Source organism: Alligator mississippiensis, chromosome 1, assembly GCF_030867095.1.
Source record: "Alligator mississippiensis isolate rAllMis1 chromosome 1, rAllMis1, whole genome shotgun sequence".
Lineage (NCBI taxonomy): Eukaryota > Metazoa > Chordata > Crocodylia > Alligatoridae > Alligator > Alligator mississippiensis.
The window spans coordinates 430,763,917-430,780,612 of NC_081824.1; the positions used below are offsets into that span (position 1 = coordinate 430,763,917).

At 43.6% G+C, this 16,696-nt stretch overlaps 1 protein-coding gene across 2 annotated transcripts in view; it reads left to right on the plus strand.

The window, feature by feature from the left end:
• Positions 1–16,696, plus strand: part of SPATA13 (spermatogenesis associated 13) — a 129,792-nt gene that overhangs the window by 38,073 nt on the left and 75,023 nt on the right. Inside the window, exon 1 of one of the 2 annotated variants that reach the window (XM_014595937.3) lies at positions 422–579. The exons of the other annotated variant lie outside the window; for it this stretch is intronic. Within the exon in view, the coding sequence (XP_014451423.1) occupies positions 556–579 (24 nt within the window). The 5' untranslated portion in view covers positions 422–555. Of the gene's footprint in view, positions 1–421; positions 580–16,696 lie in introns of those variants that run through there. 2 annotated transcript variants of the gene reach the window in all.

The window sequence follows — 16,696 nt, forward strand, 5'->3', positions numbered from 1 at the left end:
CACAATCTGCACAATATTTAACTAAATAGCTATGCTTAACTTACACAATGGTCTTTTTAAATGCACTGCTTTCTCTCTACCAATTTTTATATTGACCAGACCATTTCCCACACTTTTTTTTTTTTGCTAGGAACAAGCACACAGGAATATCATACATAGGGATATTTTAAACAAAGTATTTTTAATGAAATGCCAGCCTAAATTATGCTAGTTTCTCCTATTGTTTCATGTTTGTAAGTACATGATTAACTTGCTGATCTCACACTGGGCTGTGGAGCCAGTTGTTATATATTAACTTAGAGCTCAATCCTGCAAGGTAGCGACTACATCTCTTAGACCCTGAGCACTTTCACACCAACTGGTATTAAAGGAAATACAGGGCACCCAGCATCTTGCAGGATTGAACCAAACACCTAGGCAACAGTAGGCAATTGCTTACAAAAGCCAAACAGATTTTCTAGAGTGGAATAAGATTTGTACTGTAGCTGTGTAATATTTGTAAGCAAAGCATTTTCACGTGCTCATCTAAAACAACAGCTCTTTTTTAATTAACGGATGTTGGAAACCTTCAACATAGAGGTATGTGAAATGCTAATCAATTACATTTATGTTTAACTTTTATCAGATTTCTTTAAGTGCTAAGGTATTTCAAAGAAAAGCATGTTTCTTGGGAGGCATTCTGCATTCAGAGTCTGGCTTTTAGATTGAGATTGGTATTTTCATTCTTTTCTTGTACCACTGTAGAGAACAATGTTCTTCTGGCTATAGATTACCTGTTAAACTGATCTAATTAGGATACTTGTCTATTCTAAATTATTGCATCTATATATCATTCAAGTGCAAACTCTTCAGTGCATAGATGGCTAAAATGTTTCAGAAGGCATTGAGATCAGAGGTAAGGGGAAAGGCTTATTGGGAACTATGTCTGCTACCCATTCCCAAGACCTGAAATATTTTTCTCAATTATTTCCTAAAAAGCTTTTTTTTTTTTTTTTTTTTTTTTTTTTTTTAATGAGCATGTTTGTGCCAGCTGATGTGAGCTCTCCCAGTCTGATCCAACTTTTGGTAAAGCCAGTGGGGATGCGTCCAGACTAGCATGCCCATACAGTTTGCAGCACCACAAACCCATTTGTGGTATCATAAACCACATGTGGCACATATGCACATGTTTGCTATGCTGCTAATTTACAGCACAGCAGGTTTTTTTGACACTGGCATCAAAAAAATCTGTGGCAGAAAAAAGCAGGGCTGTGCACATGGCGGCACCGTGCGCTGCCCGAAACCGGAGCCTGATTGGCTAGAGCCATGCTCCAGCTGCTGGCCAGGCTCCACAAGCTCAGATCACTGCTGCTGCAGCCCTGGGAGGCCTCCAGTACACCAGGTAAGGCAGCTGGGGCCAGCCTGGGTTCTGGCCCCACCTTCCCTTCCCCATCTAGGGCAACTTGCCGCATGTCAGAGTGTGCATGCAGGGGTGTTCCCTGGGGACAAGTAGCAGTGGCACAAATATGTACCACTGCTGTTTGTCCCTGGGGAAATCCACATTCCTGCTAATGGGATCGCACCCTAGGAGTCCTTTTACTTGCTTTAAAGGGAGTTGGACCTGGCTTTCTACCTTCCAGCCAAATTCTGAACCTATGAAAGTCTGTGGGAGTCACATCCCTGATGTCAGTCCTTTATTGCAGATTTAAGAGACAGTTAACACAACAAATGTTTTAAAAGGTCAAAATGATGAAATAGCACTTTGAAAACAGATGGACTGCTTGCATTTAGGAAAACAGAAAAAAAGAGAAGTAGTAGTTCAACTCCTGATCCAGCTAAAGTTAATGGTAAAATTCAGTTTTCTTTCCTGGAATCAGGATGTGGCACAGCGTATGCAAGCAAGACTGTTTATCCTTCCTTCCTTCTCTACAAGTTGTGTCGAAATTCTTCCAAAGAACTCTGCCCATGAAGCTGTAGGTTTGTGATTAGCTAGTATAGAAAAATGTTCTACCATATCATATCTGATCCTTAGATCTCAAACTTGGTTTTCCTTGTTTTACATGAGAATAAAGCCCACCATCCTCCAATGTTTCAAGAAAAATCAGGGCCTTCCCCTTTAATTAATGGGATTTAAACTGAGTTTGTAAGGAAAGAAAGTTGCTCACAAAAGGGAGCTGTCTCCATTCACCAGTAAATGGCACTGCCATCAATTAAAGGATATGTGGAGAAAATAGTTGCCTTTTGTTTTAGAGACCACTTTTAGAAATTAGAATTATTAGAAGCTGGAAACAAAAACAGAGTTTTGCAGCCGCCTTGTATTTCACGTTAGTCAGGGGGAAGATAGCTAGAGCACTGATGGCTTTTGTGACTCAAAATGGACATTAGTATAGAAACAGCACTGGTTGTTCTAGATACTGTGGGGGTAAATTTCAGTTTAGTTTAAATATATTCTCTGATGATGATTGTATCTGTTCCGAATAAATTACTGGATAATTGGAGACTATTTTTGCCCCAGCCCTGCAAATGCTACTATATGTGGGTGGTTGCATTGGACTATATAAGTAACTTCAAGCGTTGGGGTACATGTGACTGATTACTCATATATGTAAGTGCCAGATCAAGACTTTAATGGTTTGTTTTAACTGAAGTCAATATAGATGGCAGTACATGGAAGAGAGAGCATTGTTTGGACTGCTAGTTTTCTTGAAAGAGTAGCAGTCAGGTTTGTAGGGTGTTTCTGGTGAGTAAACACAAGTAAAAAAGTAGTGAGACAAAGGAGAGGAGTAGGAGACAGTAGTAATTTAAAGAGGCTTCTGTGCACCTAAGGCACAATCAGCTAATCTAGCAACTAGCCTTTTCATCTGTAGGAAGTTAAAATGACTGTGTTGCCACTGAAAGGAAAATTGGGAAGTAGGTGGAAGTTTATGTAAACACAGTGGGCTCTTGATAACAAAGAAGTATTTACCAAAGACTTTCACTTTAAGGCACTATCTGATTCCATGAAAGAGTACTGTGGCAGGAAATTGGTTAATTAGCCAATATTCTCCCTGGGAAAATAGTTTTCGTATTAGTATAAATTAGTTTGACTTTGCATGCTAATGTTGCTTAAACAAAAAATCACCAACAAACTAATGCAAACAAACTCTCCCTATGCCTGAAGCAGAGTGTTTGTGGCTGGAATCTTAATAGAACAATTTTTCCAACTATTTAGTTGGTCTAATAAAAGATATCACATCTACCCAATGAACCTTGTCTGCCTGTGTCCTTAGACCAACACGGCTACAGCATACACCCCAAGTTCAATGCTGTGAGATTTAACTTTAAGCAAACTCTGAGGATCTGCCTTTCCTCCAGTTCAATACCAGTTCAAACCTGAAATGTTTTTCCTAATACTTTTCATTGGTTACAGCAAAGTGGGTTTGAGTGTAAATGACTGCCTCCTGTTTTTGTTCTTTGTTGTTTTGTTGGGGTTTGGTTTTTTTGGTTGTTTGGTTTTTTTTGCGGGGGGGGGGGGGGGGGGGAGAGGATTCTTTTGGGAAAACAAAAACCTTACCCGGTTTTACTCTTCTAGATACCTCCGAACGTTGTCAGATATAATGCTTGAATTTAGCTGTTTTTTCAAGCACAGTTTTACATTATTTTATATGTTGTTTGGTTAAATGTTTGAAACACACAGACCACTGCATGGAATGCTATGGTAACTTTTTTTCGGGTTGTAATATGAACAATTTAATGTGGCGATTCAACAATGTTGAATACTGAATGCTTAAAGACTTTAAGCAGTTGAATTACAACGCTTTATTTGTTAGGAAGTCTCTTGTGTTAGGAACACTTATTTTTTCTGGGGTTTGGAACTATTCAGGAAAATTTCGGTCTGCTGAGATGGCTAGTTGCCATGGCGCACTTTCAATCTTCAGTTTCACAATATTTCACTCTTTCATGGGAAAAGTGGCATATTTCCAATGTATTTTCTTACAGAGCCTTAAGACTTTCATAAGGTTCAGAATTAAAGCTTTTCTACATGCTGAAGTCTGTGCAATGAAAATTACCAATTGCTGACAGGGGGTGTCAGCAGTAGCTCAGCTGAACAGGTGCTGTACATAGTCTAATTGCAACTGTCAAAAAGAAAAGCCATGCGCTGCACAGTTTCAGAAACCATGATTAAAACAGGCTTTAAAATGAGCGGATTTAAATATTCTTACAGGTTCATTTGCATTGGATAATGTGTGTGAACATGTGTGGTCATACACATGGAGACATTGTAGTAATGCCATAATTAAGGTTGAGTTACGCTTTGTATGTAAAGCAGCACTAAAATATTTCCTTTTTCTTTAATGATTGACGTTAACCTCCAAATATGGCACAATAACTCTTTTATAGAACTGTTTCTATCACATAATTAAGGGGAAGTATTTTGCAGAGGAGACATATAAAAGTCTTTTGTCCTGACATTATTGTATTTCGGATGTGGAGGTTGGGGTTCCCACTCTAATCAGTGATTCCCCTCAAACTCTCGACTTTGCGCTTATACTTTCTGATGGTGTCTCCAGCTCAGGCCACTCTTGCTAGTTTGCAAATTAAACCTACACAGAATTAATTGGAGTCCCATGCCAGGGTTTAGATGCTAGAAATGGCTGATAAGTGTCATTTTCCAGCATGGCCAATAGGGCTGTGCAAAACTGCACTGTTCCATTTCAACTTGAGTTTCAACAGAACAGCATTTCGTTTTGAATTTAATTTTGATTCAAAACTGCTGTTGCATTTTGTTTTGTTGAAGCAGTTTTGCTGTTTCATTGTTTTGCCCATAGGCTATAATGGGGAAGCTTGAAACAGCCTATAACTTCTGTCATTTCTGGCCAGATTTGGATGAAACTTGCAGGAATGGTGCATGAAGCCTGCCAAGTTTCAAGGAGATAGGTGCAGAGGTTTGGGGGAAAACTGCACCTCAAGCTGCTGACAAGCAAAACTCATGACATAGGTGACACTGTGTGTTAAGGTGCAGCAGGGTGAAAACTGCAGGCATGCTAGCCCCTGCAGAGGCCACAAAGCCTGCCAGCTGTCAAGGAGATAAGTGCAGGGTGTCACAGGATGGGGTACTGCAGGATGGCCGTGATCTCCCCAAGGCCCCCTTACCATGCCAAGTTGGCCCAATGTGCACCCTCTATTCTCACCCACCGCATCTTTGATGAAATGATTGATAGGGAGGTTGCCTTTAAGTCCTCTTTGACACGGTCTTGATTGATTCTCTGGACCCCACCCTCTGGTGTGTCCCGCTCCAAAATAGATGTCACAACGGGTGTTTCAGGGCATATTAGCCTTATGTGCTATGCATGGCTCCAGCCACCACTTTACCACGCCCCAAGCCTCACAGATGGTACTGACATGGTTTGGTTTGAGCCTTGTTGTCATTTGGCCCCCTTGTCTTCCCTGGGCTCTCCGTGGCCCTGTCTCACCCTGCAAAGTGCTGTGCCCTCTCTGGTGCCTGGGTCTGTGCACCCCAACTGCCACGCCCTCTCTGGTGCCATGGTTCCTATGCTGCCGTGGGCCCCCTATAAGGCCTCCTCCTTCCCCTAATAGCCTCACCCAAACCACTGGTCTTGTACAACAGCAAACAAAACACAAGCCCCTGGGCTATAACATAAATTCAAGCCACCCGGCTATAACATCATTCAAGCCACACCCTGTTCCTCAACAGTAACACAAGCTGCTCCTGCAGCCAGGCCTCTCCCCTTTGCTTGCTCTGGGAGAGCTCCTTCCCCCTTGGCTATTGGCAGGAAACTGCCTTCTTGGCCTCAGCCCTGGGGTTTATACATGATCCAGGCCCTGTACCTTTCGGACAGCTGACCGCTGGCAGGTGTGGGCCACTAGCTCATTCTGGCTGCCCTGATAACCAGCAGCTGGGGCTCCCAACTCACTGCTAGGGCTTTTCCCCAAGCAGTTTCAGCTCTTTAAAGGAGCATGGCACCTTAGTGCCCTGCGACACAGGGGCTTCTGAGTTCCCTGCACGCAAGCCTAGCTTGAGCTTCGTAACTTGAAACATTTTGAAAATTTCGAAACGTTTTAACTTGCCTCATTTTGTTTCGAGGCTGTTTCAAAGCTCTCTGCTTTGTTTCGGTTTTGGTGTTTTAAGCTCAAAACGAGTCGAAACAGCATCAAAACAAAACTGCTGGTGAAATTTCGTGCAGCCGTAATGGCCAACAACTTGCCTCAACCCTCATTGAGACTGTGTGGAGCTAAGGGAGCAAGGTTGCTTAGTACCAGGAAGGAGGTGATGCTGAAAGGATCTGTGGAGTAATGTAGGGGATTGTAGACAAGTGAAACAATCACCACAGGAAAAAGGTGTCCCAGAGATATGTTCTGATAGGTTAGTATCCAGCAGGAAATTTGTTCATTTAGAGCCCCAGGAGACCCAGGGCACAATTGAAGGCAGATAGCAGTCCTGGGATAGGAGCAGTGCTATTTGTTTCACTTTTGGACCTTATTGGTTTAGTTTATAAATTACTGGCGCCCTGATTCTGTGAGAAGTGTGTCCTACAGTTGTTGTCAAACCTTAGGCTAAAGATGTAATGAGAAGGCATTCTGAAAAGGACACAGTTGCTGACAAAAATAGAAGCGTCCATTATTTAGAACGTTTACAGACAGACAGGACTCAGAGTAAATTAGCTATGGCAGCAAGGAGACTTGCAATTTAAAGGTCCAGACTTACCATGCTTTTACAAGACATAAATTAGTCAAGTTCAGACACTCCAGTTTAAAGATGATGAATGGAATAGCAACAAGATGAATCGAATGGGAGTGTCTTGCAGCAGTCACCTTAATGTGAAATATTATTTGAAAATAGGCATTTTTGCCTTGGTTTTGACATAGATGCATGGAGGCTGAAGATCACTTTTGTTTATATAGAGGCTCTTCTATAATGTTCATCCCCAGAGTATCTGAATACCAACTAAGCATAATGAATTTTTTTTCCCAATACCCAAAACCACTCAGAACTACACCCCAGAACTGCTCTATCCTAGCCTCCAGGAACCAGGAGGCTTTCCACAGAAAACCATTGACTGGCCTGTAAACCCAGGTCCACAGCTAGTGTTAAATGGATAGAAAGCACTCCCCACAGCCAATCAGGATGCTCACTGCTCCTGAAATGGGGCAGAAGTCTCTAGCTGAGGCTTGCTGCAAGTGTGGCTGCTGAGGTACTTGGCCTGCTCAGAGTCCCTTGCAGTACTTGGCTCATGCTTGTCTGCCTGATCAGAGTCCCGGACATGCATACACACCTAAAAACCATAGGGAGCTGTGTGAGTATTTGAAGGAAGAACGGAGAACCCTTCTTATAATACAGGATGAGCTGGCTGACATCAATCCCATATGTAGCTTGCCTGAAATGAAATACCTGTAGGTTCAATTTGTCTGACATATTTTATTACTGATTATTTAATCAGTTTAAGAGAGGTCCTTTCAAACTGTGATGCAGTGTAAAGAAAGCCAGCCCATACATATATATTTATGTAAGCTCCTATAAGCATTTTTCTTTCACATAAGATCAGCGTTGTCTGTTTGAGAGAATTAAAAAGTAACAAATGTGTATGCAGTCTTGGTCCTAAAATTGACCATTGCCTATTCATAAAACCTGTAGAGGCATTGACTTCTTTAGTTCTTTCATATATATCAGTTATCCCTCACTATGAGAATGATGTCTGCTAGGGAGGGAATTACTAGTGAGTTTTAAGGTGACCGAAGAGTCCAATCTGTGCTCTTCATGTTTTTTCCACAGATATGACAAGTGGTGCCTTGGGGGGGGGGGGGGGGGGGAGGGGGGAGGCGGCAAAACTGTTGGCCAGGGTGTTGTGCACTTCTGTTCCTCTTCTGCTGTTTCTTGGCTTCCTGATCAAGACTGTTTCCCCTCTAAGTGGGTGTAGCTTGATGTCTGGTCTAGTGCCATTACCAGCCAGCACTTTCCAGTTTGTAGGGTTGATGCCACCCTTCCTAAGGTATGCTTTTGGGGAATCCTTGTAGTGCTTCCTCTGAGCATCTTCTTGCCATGACTAAATTGAGAGAAGAGGACTTGCTTTGGGAGACAAGTGTCAGCCATCCACATACAGTGGCCAGCCCAGCAGAGTTGATGTTTCATGATCTCTGCCTCATAGCTGCAGAGACGATGATGGCATTGGTCTAGTGGTTTTCCCATCTAATGCGAAGGATCTTCCTGAGGCAATGCTGATGGAACCATTTCAAACGCTTATGATGGCTTCAATATGTCATCCACATCTCACAACCATAGAGGAGCATGATGATAACCACTGCATTGTAGACCAGGTTCTTAGTTTCCATCTGCAGATCTTGGTCAGCAAAGACATAGTGAAACAGCTTTCCAAAGGATATGCTGGCATAGCAAATCCTATGTTTGATTTCTACATCAAGACTGACTAAGTGGGAGAGGTGACTACCAAAGTATGGGAAATGCTCAACATTTTCTAGAGGTTCTCCACCAATGGTAATCTGTGGGGGGAAGAGGGCTGCTTGTGCTGGGGCAGGCTGATGGAGCACTTGGTCTTCCCAATGTTATCCCAGGCTGTGATAGGCACCTGAAAAAAGGTCAGGGGTAGCTTAGTGAAGGTCTGTGATGTCAGTTTTGGTAACTTTCATTTTGCTGTGAAGGTGCCACAGGTTGAAAAGCTGACTGTCCATTTGATACTCAACCCCAATTCCAGGACCAGGGGTGGTCATGGGCGAGAATCAAAATCACAGCAAGATAGATGGAAAAAAAGGGTTGGGGTGATGATACAGCCCTGCTTGACATCAGTACAGGTGGTAAGTGAGTCTGTCTCTGATCCATTGCAAAGGACTGTGGCAGTCCTCCTGTCATGGAGTAGCCTAAGGTCACCGATGAACTTCAGTGGACAGCCAAACTTAGACAGTACCTTCCATAAGGCTTCATGATTGATAGAGTTGAAGGCCTTGTTTAGGCCAATGAATTCCATAAACAGCTCCTGGTGTTGCTCTCTATACTTCTCCTGGATCTTTCATGCAACAAAAATCATGTTGGTGGTACCCTGAGATGGTGTAAAGCTACACTGGTATTCTGGAAGGACATCTTTGGCAAGGGGGAGGATGCAATTGAGAACGATGCGAGTAAGAATCTTCCTGGCAATGGGAAGGAGGGCAAAGCCTCATTAGGTCCCATGCACTGACTTGTCCCCTTTCTTGAAGATGGTCACAACATTGGCATTCTTTAAGTCAGGTGGAACTACCTCATTAACCCAAATTTTGATGAGAAGTGAGTGAAATTTTTGTACTAGTGCTGTTCCACCAGTGTCGAAGACCTCTGCATGGATGCCATCTGGGCCTGGTGCCTTATTGTTCTTGGCCTGAGTGATGCTATGGCAGACTTCCTTGAAGGATGGGGGATCAGCAAGAGGTTCTGTTACAGGGTGTTGAGGGATGGACTCGATGGTTATAGCTGAGGCCTCAGATTCACAGTTGAGTAGAGTCTTGAAGTGCTCCTTCCAGCATTGCTTGATGGATATATTGTCTGTGAGAAGGGTGGAGCCATCCTGGGATTGCAAGGGGGTTGAGCCATTAGAACGTGGCCCATGGATGGCTTTTAATGATTGAAAGAAGCTTCTCATGTCATGCTGGTCAGTGAAACTCGGGATCTGCATGGCCTTCGCTTGTCACCACTGGTTCTTGATGTCTGGTAGCCTTCTCTGAATTACAGCTTTTAGCCAGTGGTAAGCTTCTTGTTTTTGCTTCTTGGAGTGTTCATTTTCCCAACTGCAGAATGCGGCTCTCTTCTGATGGATAAGTGCTAGGATTTCCTCATTGTTCTTGTCAAACCAATCTTGGTGACAGTAAGTGGAATATCCAATTGATTCAGCACATGCTTTATGAATAATGTTTTTAAGCTCCTCCCAAAATGCTTAGATGTCCAATTTTATGTTCATAAAACCTGTAGCGGCACTAACTTTAGTTCTTTCATATTTCATGTACCACGGTTTGTTTTGCATGCTCCAGCTAATCAGTGCAGGAACAACCTCCTTTACATATTGCTGTGCTGCTGGCCTTGGCCCAGCTGCTTCCTACCTACACAGCCAGGCTAGTGTGCTGTGCCTTCTCCTCTTTAGTAACAAGGGCCTGTGGACACACAGACTTATTGTCTTTGGTGACTTCAACACCCATGCCGAGGCTGGTTCCTTAGGGCAGAAGCCCCTGTGACAATGATAGGGCTATTCCAGATAACTGGACTGACACAAGTGGTAGAGCACATGTTGGATTTAATATTTTGCACCTGCCTAGGAACAGGCATTCCAGTCATTGGGGGTTGTCATTAAGACGCCTCTGTCATGGTTAGACTACTAGCTTCTAAAGGTGCAGATCCTTGTCCCCAGGTGCCCCTATTGCAGTGGTGGACCAGTGAAATGATTTTTCCTTTGGAGACTCATAGAGCCAGTGGTATTCCAGAGCTCCCTGGGGGATAGTCCCATTGACTTTGACAACTGCTCTGTTGATGGCCTGGTCCAACTGTAGAGTAGCACATTGACTCAGCAATAGACATGGTGGCACCCAGGCATCCACCCCCCTTGCTATAGTGGAACAGATTCCCCTGGTATATGGGACAGCCAAAGCAGTTGAACCAAGACGGTAAACAGCTGGAGCATAGGTGGCTCTCAATCCATCCTGAAGATTCTGGATTGCAGTATAGCTCCTTTTCAAAGGACTATGCTGTGACAGTGGCAGCAACAAAGACACTGTTTTCTGCTATGGCATCTGAAAAAGTGCCACCTGGCAAACTTTTCTGGATGATGAGAGGCCTGGTAAATCTGGATTGTCTGCCATCTGAAAATTGAGCCATTCAGAATCTGCTGTGAAGACTCAGCTACCTACTTTGCAGACAAAATCACTTGTATATGGCACGTTTAGCTTCAGAGTCTAATGTAACCTGGGTACACCCAAGGATGTGCCCTATTCTCAATCGGATGGGATGGGATGGGTAGGCAGGAGGGGGTGCTGAGAGAGGGATGCCAGAATTTCAAGTGGATCCCTCTTTCCTCCATAGAGTTAGCTCAAGCCCAAAGTTCTTAACTATATACAATTTATTGAGTTATAATATACATAAACATAAAACTAAATATCATATACATATATTTACACAGTGAACATTAAACAATAACCAAGGTCAAACCCTAAATAACACTATTTACCTATCACAATACAACATTTTAATTACAAAATAAGAGGCGCAAACATGAACAATCTTAATAACATCTATTCCTTAATATAGTCCCTGACTCATGGCAAGAGATAGCCCTCCTTCCAATGAGGTCCCTTGGGGGGACGGTGTCCAGGAAGCACCAGGGGCCCTTCCCCTTTTGGCCTTGACTAGGTGGGTGGGGGCTGCTTACCCAGCTCCTTCTCTGGGTTTGCTGCCCCAAACGTCTTTCCCCTGTGGGACCCAAGGGCCCAATGACTCACACTCACTCGGGTGGCAGTGGTCAGGGAACAGCTTGATGGGGTCTCCTCTGCTAGAGTGCCTCTCCAGGCCTCTCCTGCGCCGCTGGGTTCCTCCTTGCTCTGGGCACTGAGGACTCAGGTCCTCTCAGCTGCTGTACCACTGCTGCTGGCTTCTGGGTGCTGGGCCTCACGCTGCAGCACTACTCTTTCCCTATGCCCGGGCTCATCACCAAGGGCTCTTTTAGCACAGGCTGGGCCCTTCAGGCTCCAGCCATCTGTCTATACATTGGGTGCTTAACCCAAGTGCCGCCACTGCTCCCTGGCTCCACTCCCTTGTGTGCCACTTGCACACCTCCCTGCCCAGCTGCCTGCTGGGGTTACTCACAATGATGCCTGAGCTGTCTCCTGCCATAAGCTGCACTGCCCTATGCACTGTGGAACCTGGGCGCTTGCCGGGAGATGAGACCTGAGCCGCCTCACTGCGGCCCCCAAGGTCCTTGCCCTGTGCACTGTGTGGCATTGGCCCTCTGGGGTTATAGGCTCGAGCCGCTGCTTGTGGCTCCCAAAGCCTGGGCTCCATGCACCAAACCATGCACCCTGATGGGCCTTAGCGGTCTCACACCACTCCCAGGGCTGGGTCTCCATGCACCGTCCCCATGTGCCATCAACAGCCTGAGCAGTCTCGCACCACTCCCAAGACTGCTCCTCCAGTGGTGGCTTCAGGAGCCTTGGGCTTATTGCCTGCTGGGGAACAGGTCCCCAGCTTTTCTTGGCTCTGCTGTTCTTGAATCCCTCGCTGTGTCTGCCCAGCGTGCTGAGCACACTGGGCTTTTATTTACACCAGAGGCCCTACCCCTGAAGTTTGCTGGACCTGCAAAGCGCAGTCTTCAATCAGGCCCAGGGGCTCTTTGCATGCCCCCGGCTCTGAGCAGGGGCGGGCCAAGCCCCCCCCAGCTGTTACCTGATTGGTGGAAATGTTCCACCACTCCAAAGTGTCCTTTCCCAAGCTGGGCTTGTCAGGCAAAAGCAGCTAGGCAGCCACACTAAGTTTGGGGTTGGGGGAGGTTTTCTTTGGCTGGTTTTGTCTGGTTTATATGGCTCATTTTCAATCACTGCCACACACTAATACAGAGGATATGTTTGGGGAGTGGGAGGGATGTGGGCAAAAACTTGTGAACTGGTTACAAGCCAGTTCTAGTTTGCAAAAGCCAGTAGTGGGGTGGGTAGTGGGAAGATAGGATTGAAGACATTCATGGTGAGGGGATGTCAGTGTCTCCTTCCAGGAGGTCAGAATGCTACATAGTCTTAAACCTGGGATTATCTGGGCCCTGCTCAAAAAAACATCTCTTGACGCTGACTCCCCAGCCAATTTCTGTCTCTTTTCTAAACTTCCCTTTTTGGGGAAGGTCATTGAATAGGTGGTTACCCAACAGCTCCAGGCACGTGTGGATACTATCAGATTCAGTCTGATCCTCTTCCTGGGTATGGTACAGAGACTCTACTTCTAGCCTTGGTTGACAACTTTGATTTGGAGATCAATAAGGGAAACAGTACCCTGTTGATCCTATAAGATCTTTCAGTAGCCTTTGATATAGTTGACTATGAGGTATGGATAACACAATACTTGATGGGTATTCCCAGACCTACTCTTAATAATTCTGCTTTTTCTTGGGAGGTCCCAGAGGGTAGTGATGGGTGAGTACTTGTTGTTCCCTCAGGATCTTTTCTTTGGGGTCCCATCCTGTCATCCTTTTTGTTCAATGTATATGTGAGGCTGCTTAGCAAGTTTGCCTGGAGATGTGGAGTGAAGTGCTGATGACACCCATCTTTATCTCTCCTTTTCATGCAGCTCAGGTCCTCTGGTCTCAGTCCTTCCCCAGTGCCTGGCTATAATTGGGGATTTATTGTAAACAAACTAATTAAAGCTGAACCCAGACAAGGCAGAGCAAGCCGGTGGTTGACAGACTTCATAACTTAGTGGTAATAGGAACACTTATCATTGATAGATTCAGCCTTCCCTTGTCACTCAGGGTTGCTGCCTTGTGGTGCTCCTGGATTCTTCACTGCACCCGGATCTTTGGGTCGCAGTGGTACATAAGTACCTTTCACCAATTCCATCTGGTGAGAAGGCTGTGTACTTTTCTTTGAGATTTGAATCTGACCATCATCATCTGTGTTTTCATAACCTTGAAAATAGACTACACAGCAATGTACTCTACATGGACCTCCCCTTGAGGGCCATGCAGCAGCAGCAGTGTGGTGGCATGCCTTCTGATAGGAGTGAGTCACTAGGAGCACATTCCTTCAGTGCTCCAGGGTCTTCATTGGCTTCTAGTAGCTTTCAGAGTATAATTGAAGATGCTGGTTTTAACCTATAAAGCCCTAAATAGTCTGAGCCCTAAATAGTCTGACCTTTAGATTCCATCATGACCCCTAAGGTCATCTGAGAGTAAGTTCTGTCTGTGCACCAGGTTCTTTGTGCGAAACTACATGGGAGGTGTTTTTGGTGGCTGCTCCTCAGCTTTGGAACTCTCTCTCCCTTGAGGGTCATCAGGGCCCAAGCCTGGACTTCTTCCAAAAGCATTATAAGACTTTCTTGTCTTGGCAGGCTTTTAGCAGGCACGGTTAAGTTTTGGGATATTGCTTGGTGAACTGTCTTATCATATACTATTTTATTTTAATAATGTATCTGTTTTTTATGATTTATGTTGTTTTTATTGTAAAATTTGCTGTACCTTTTTGGGGGGAGGGAGGCATACAAATAAAATAAATGACATTTGCATCAGTTAAAGATCTGCCCCTCTACTAATAACACCTGGGCTGTAGTCCAGTTGGTCTTTGATGTATGCAAAGAGCTATCTTAGTACAGTTGTAAAATTTTATATAGCTATCACAAAAGGGAACCATACAATCTAGTATTTTTATTGCTTTCCAAGAATAAATGGTTATAAAAATTATTAGAGATTCTTTGACTACTGTTAATAAGATGCACAGTATTTGCTATGTCTTAGTGATCTCCCAGTGCCATTCAGACAAAGCCAAATTTACAGAAACTTGAGTGCATGGATTTGAGCACCTAACTCCATACCTAGACAGTTAAATAAATGAACAGATGTGTAGTGATTATAGGTACTTGTCATCTTTAATATTGGACCATTTACTTTCCTGCCAAAATATAGAGGTACTTGCCTAAATTTAAGCACACACGTTTGAAACTTTTGGATTTTGTCATTACTAATAAATAAGACTATTGGTTATTAAGCAATATGATATATTACAGTATAGAATGCCAAATAATAGGCTCATCAATCATTAAAGTTTTCAGTTATATTATATTTATAGTCCATTTAGTATTTTTACAGAAAACTCTCCCCACTCTTTGAAATTTTTCTCCCTCATAGAAATTCCTGGAGCTTTAATTTTTGTACACTGAATTTATTGTTTCTATCTCTTTCTTGTTGTAAGACTTTGTGATAGAGCAAATCAAAAAAGACCAAAGATGTAGAGCTAGAATCAGAAGGCAGAATTAGAAGGAGGCCTGGCTTGCTTTCTGTCTCTTTCCCCTGCCCTCCTGTCCCTCTCCTTCCCCCACTTTCTTTTATTGGAATATAAGTAGTAACCTGGAAGAGATCATAGCTGAATCTTTTGGCACAGTAAATGTGTCTGCAAATGTTAGTTTCAGGTTAGACTGTGAAATAATAGCAAAGGCAGTATATCATTGTAAAAAGAGACTAAACAAAGAAAAGTGCTCATCATGCCAATTTAAAAAACCCAGTGGCCCTACTAGCATATGAGCACAGAAACAGGTATAGAATCCTTGTTGTTTGCATTTTCTCTATTTCTAACAATTTGAAATACTCTTTGCTGTGACTTTCATGCACATATCAAAACCTATAATTGTCTAAAGCATATTGGTGATAACAACCACAGAAATGTTGAAGGTAACTAGCTGTACCAAAGTCAGTTGGGTATTTTTCTGGCAGAGAGTAGTTAACCATGTTAGTTTGAAGTCAGGCAGAAGGCAGGGAAGGTATACATCTTAGAGACTAACTAAATAAGATAAATACATGAGCACAACTTTTCCATGAATACGAGTTCACTTCATTAGATGCTGTGAAAGGACAGCATAGATCAGTGTATAAAGTGGAGTGAGAGATTTGAATTTCTCTTGCATCATACTGGATCAGTTATTCAACAGTAGAGATCCATTGCTTCATTTTCCCTATTATTTTATAGTAAACATTTGGGGTAAAAGAACTAATAGCATTTTTCACACATATTTATATTTTTATGGTGCAAGCACCTACTCTGGACACTTTCAAGAAACACTTGGATGCCTATCTTGCTGGGATCATTTGACGCCAGCTGACTTCTTGCCCCTTGTGCAGGGGGCTGGACCTGATGATCTTGCAAGGTCCCTTCTAGCCCTAATGTCTATGAAATCTATTAAATCTATGAAATCAAGTAGAAGAACTATTTCATTTGAATTACTTCATTTGATGACACTCTTCCCTTGCCCTGATACTATACCTGAGAACCAATGGGATTAGGGGGGAGTTACAGTTCTTACCCTTTATAAAGCAGAGTCAGGTCAGTGGGAAGGATACACAGTAGGTGGAAGATGGCAACGTTTATCTACTCATCTGCACCTCCAACACAAGGGAAGGCAGTGGGAGGCACAGCCCCATAGAAATTAAATGGACATTTGGAATGCCCCTTACTGTGGATGATGTGTGAATAGCACCATTGAGCCTCCAGTCAGTCCCCCTCACTCAGGGAGTGCACCTGTCCTTTGTAATTCAGTCTCAGTCAAGTACTATTTACTGCATGTGCCAAACAGCCTCTGTGAGTGGTCCTCCTTTCTGTAATTCCCTCCAGTCTCTTGCTCTTTTTTTGTGTGCCTCCTGGGCACATTGCAAAGCCTCTTTATTTTCCCAGAGATGTAATAATGGGATAGTAGTTTGGTAGGGTAATCTGGTGTGAAGGGGTTTGTTAAAGAGCCATTAATAAGGACTTTTAAATATAAATACCGTGAATGAGAAAAAAACTCATGGCAATGAGGCAATTAAAAACCTTGGTGATGGGTGTGGTGTATGAACCTGAATGAAGCAGAACAGAAGGAAACAGAATATAAATGACTGTAAGCAAGAAAATGCCAAGTCCAGCTGTTTGGTACAGTTTGTACCCTTCTCCCCCTCCTCGACATGTGGATCCTATATTATCTTAATGTACTTCCCATTTAACAGGGAATCTAGTAAGTATGCTTTCC